This window comes from Piliocolobus tephrosceles, chromosome 2 (assembly GCF_002776525.5).
Source record: "Piliocolobus tephrosceles isolate RC106 chromosome 2, ASM277652v3, whole genome shotgun sequence".
NCBI classification, from domain to species: domain Eukaryota; kingdom Metazoa; phylum Chordata; class Mammalia; order Primates; family Cercopithecidae; genus Piliocolobus; species Piliocolobus tephrosceles.
Window position 1 is genome coordinate 86302264 of NC_045435.1, and position 2992 is coordinate 86305255.

At 43.4% G+C, this 2992-nt stretch overlaps 1 protein-coding gene across 1 annotated transcript; it reads left to right on the plus strand.

Moving 5' to 3' along the window:
* Positions 1 to 2031: 2031 nt before the first annotated feature.
* Positions 2032 to 2642, plus strand: LOC111555525 (40S ribosomal protein S27-like). The gene has a single exon (XM_023231711.2). It carries the CDS (start codon positions 2221 to 2223, stop codon positions 2473 to 2475), a length of 255 nt encoding a protein of 84 aa, XP_023087479.1. The 5' UTR covers positions 2032 to 2220; the 3' UTR covers positions 2476 to 2642.
* Positions 2643 to 2992: the final 350 nt, after the last annotated feature.

The window sequence follows — 2992 nt, forward strand, 5'->3', positions numbered from 1 at the left end:
AAAAAAAAAAAAAAAAAAAAGTGGCTTATGTATGTAAACAGGTTACTGTTACTTTCTTCTAAAGTGTAAGTTGTCTGGCTTTAGTTCACACGCTTTTAAGAAACCACAGCTAGGGCTGGGTGCGGTGGCTTATGCTCTACTCCCAGCACTTTGGGAGGCCGAGGCGGTCAGATCACAAGATCAGGAGTTCGAGACCAGCCTGGTCAATATGGTGAAACCGATCTTTACTAAAAATACAAAACTTAGCCAGGCATGGTATCAAGCGCCTGTAGTCCCAGCTACTTGGGAGGCTGAGGCGGGAGAATCGCTTGAACCTAGGAGGCGTAGGTTGCAGTGAGCTGAGATTGTGCCACTGCACTCCAGCCTGGGTAACAGAGGGAGACTCCACCTCAAAAAAAAAAAAAAAAAAGAAAGAAACCACAGCTTAGTTTTCAGTGACTCCAAATTAGGAAAATGAAAAAAAAAAAGAAAGAAAAAAATTGAAAACTTTATTTTGAAGACTTGTAGCCAAGAAAAATTCAGTTCAAACTGTAGAAAATCATAAAAATTGGAAACAAAAAAAAAAAAAACAGTTAAGACTAGAATCTCACAACAGGTGTACATTTGTTTTGAAACATAATTTTATTCTCTCCAGTTTCCCATTTTACTAAAGACAAATCATGATATGACTTGTTTGCTTAATATACTTGGCCTAAATATTTGTATACAGTGCAGCAAGAATAATTTATTTTGTTCCATAAGAGGAATCTCAAATAAGACTTTTTAAAGCCCTGCCTAGCCATGGATTTGTGCCATCAAATACCCATGAGTTGGGTGGAATTTCCTGTCCTTTCAAGTTGCAACGTAAACAGATAAACCTGGGGCCTCTGTGCCTGTCAGAAAGTGACATCCTTTTTTTCTTTTTCTTTTTTTTTTTAGATGGAGATTCGCTCTTGTTGCCCAGGCTGGAGTGCAATGGCGCAATCTCGGCTCACTGCAATCTCCGCCTCCTGGGTTCAAGCTATTCTACTGCCTCAGCCTCCCGAGTACCTGAGATTACAGGCACCCACCACCACGCCCAGATAATTTTTTGTATTTTTAGTAGAGACGGGGTTTCACCATGTTGGCCAGGCTAGTCTTGAACTCCTGACCTCAGGTGATCTGCCCGTCTTGGCCTCCCAAAATGCTGTGATTACAAGCATGAGCCACCGCTCCCGGCCCCAGAAAGTGACATTCTTTACTTACTAGAGATAAGAAACCCTGTACAGGGACTGTGTACACAAAATAGGAGGCCAGTTTTCCCAAGGGCTTTATTGGCTCCGTAAGTTAAGTTTGATTCCTTAAACGAAAGCACACCATTCCAGTCAAAGTCTTGGTCAAATAACAGATTCCTCCAACTGTGTCCTGTTACAAATGAAAACAGATTCTTCTTTTTTTTTTTTTTTTTTTTGAGGTGGAGTCTTGCTTTGTTGCCCAGGCTGGAGTACAATGGTGCGATCTCGGCTTACTGCAACCTACGTTTCCCAGGTTCAAGCGATTCTCCTGCCTCAGCCTTCCAAGTAGCTGGGATTACAGGCATGTGCCACCATGGCCAGCTAATTTTTGTGTTTTTAGTAGAGATGGGGTTTTGCCATGTTGGCCAGGCTGGTCTCAAACTACCAACCTCAGGTGATTCACCCACCTTGGCCTCCGAAAGTGCTGGGATTACAGGAGTAAGCCACCATGCCAGGTGAAAACAGATTCTTATTGCAATTATGTAAATAACTGTATTGCCATAAGTTAAGAATACTCACAAATAGTTTCCAAATGTTGGAGAAGTCAGGTAGAGAAACAAATATGCTCCAAATTTTGTTCATAGAGTATACTAAATTGTTAAAAGCTGTCGGCCGGGCATGCTGGCTCACGCCTGTAATCCCAGCACTTTGGGATGCCGAGGCGGGCAGATCACGAGGTCAGGAGTTTGAGAACATCCTGAACAACATGCTGAAACGCTGTCTCTACTAAAAATTTAAAAATTAGCCAGGTGTAGTAGCATGCACCTGTAATCCCAGCTACTCGGGAGGCTGGGGCAGGAGAATCGCTTGAACCCAGGAGCCACATCGTGCCATTGCACTCCAGCCTGAGCAACAAAGTGAGACTTCGTCTAAAACAAAATTAGGGATGCTGAGCGCAGATAGCGTGCAGCTTGCCAGCGGTGTGCTCTGAGAAGTCTGTGAGGGTTGGGCTTGCGAGAGGATCAACATGCCTTTGGCTAGAGATTTACTACATCCGTCCTTGGAAGAGGAAAAGAAAAAACATAAAAAGAAACGCCTGGTACAAAGTCCAAATTCTTACTTTATGGATGTAAAATGTCCAGGTTGCTACAAGATCACCACGGTTTTCAGCCATGCTCAGACAGTGGTTCTTTGTGTAGGTTGTTCAACAGTGTTGTGCCAGCCCACAGGAGGAAAGGCCAGACTCACAGAAGGGTGTTCATTTAGAAGAAAGCAACACTAATGATTCAAACAGCTTCCTGAATTTTGTGTTATCTCACAGAAAGCCTTATCATACATTCCATAATTCTAATTAATTTACCAAGATAATGTAATTACATTTGGTTTTGTAAGGTATACAACAGGAATCTCCTATTTTGGTGTCCGTTTTTCAATAAAGTTTTGATTATGAAAAAAAAAAAAATTACGCCAGGCGCGGTGGCTCACGCCTGTAATCCCCACACTTTGGGAGGCCGAGGCAGGCGGATCACAAGGTCGGATCACAAGGTCAGGAGATCGAGACCATCCTGGCTAACACGGTGAAACCCCGTCTGTACTAAAAAAAAAAAAAAAAAAATAGCCAGGCATAGTGGTGGGGGCCTGTAGTCCCAGCTACACGGGAGGCTGAGGCAGGAGAATGGCATGAACCCGGGAGGCGGAGCTTGCAGTGAGCCGAGATTGTGCCACTGCACTCCAGCCTGAGCTACAGTGCGAGACTCCATCTCAAATAAATAAATAAATAAATAATAAAAATAGGCCGG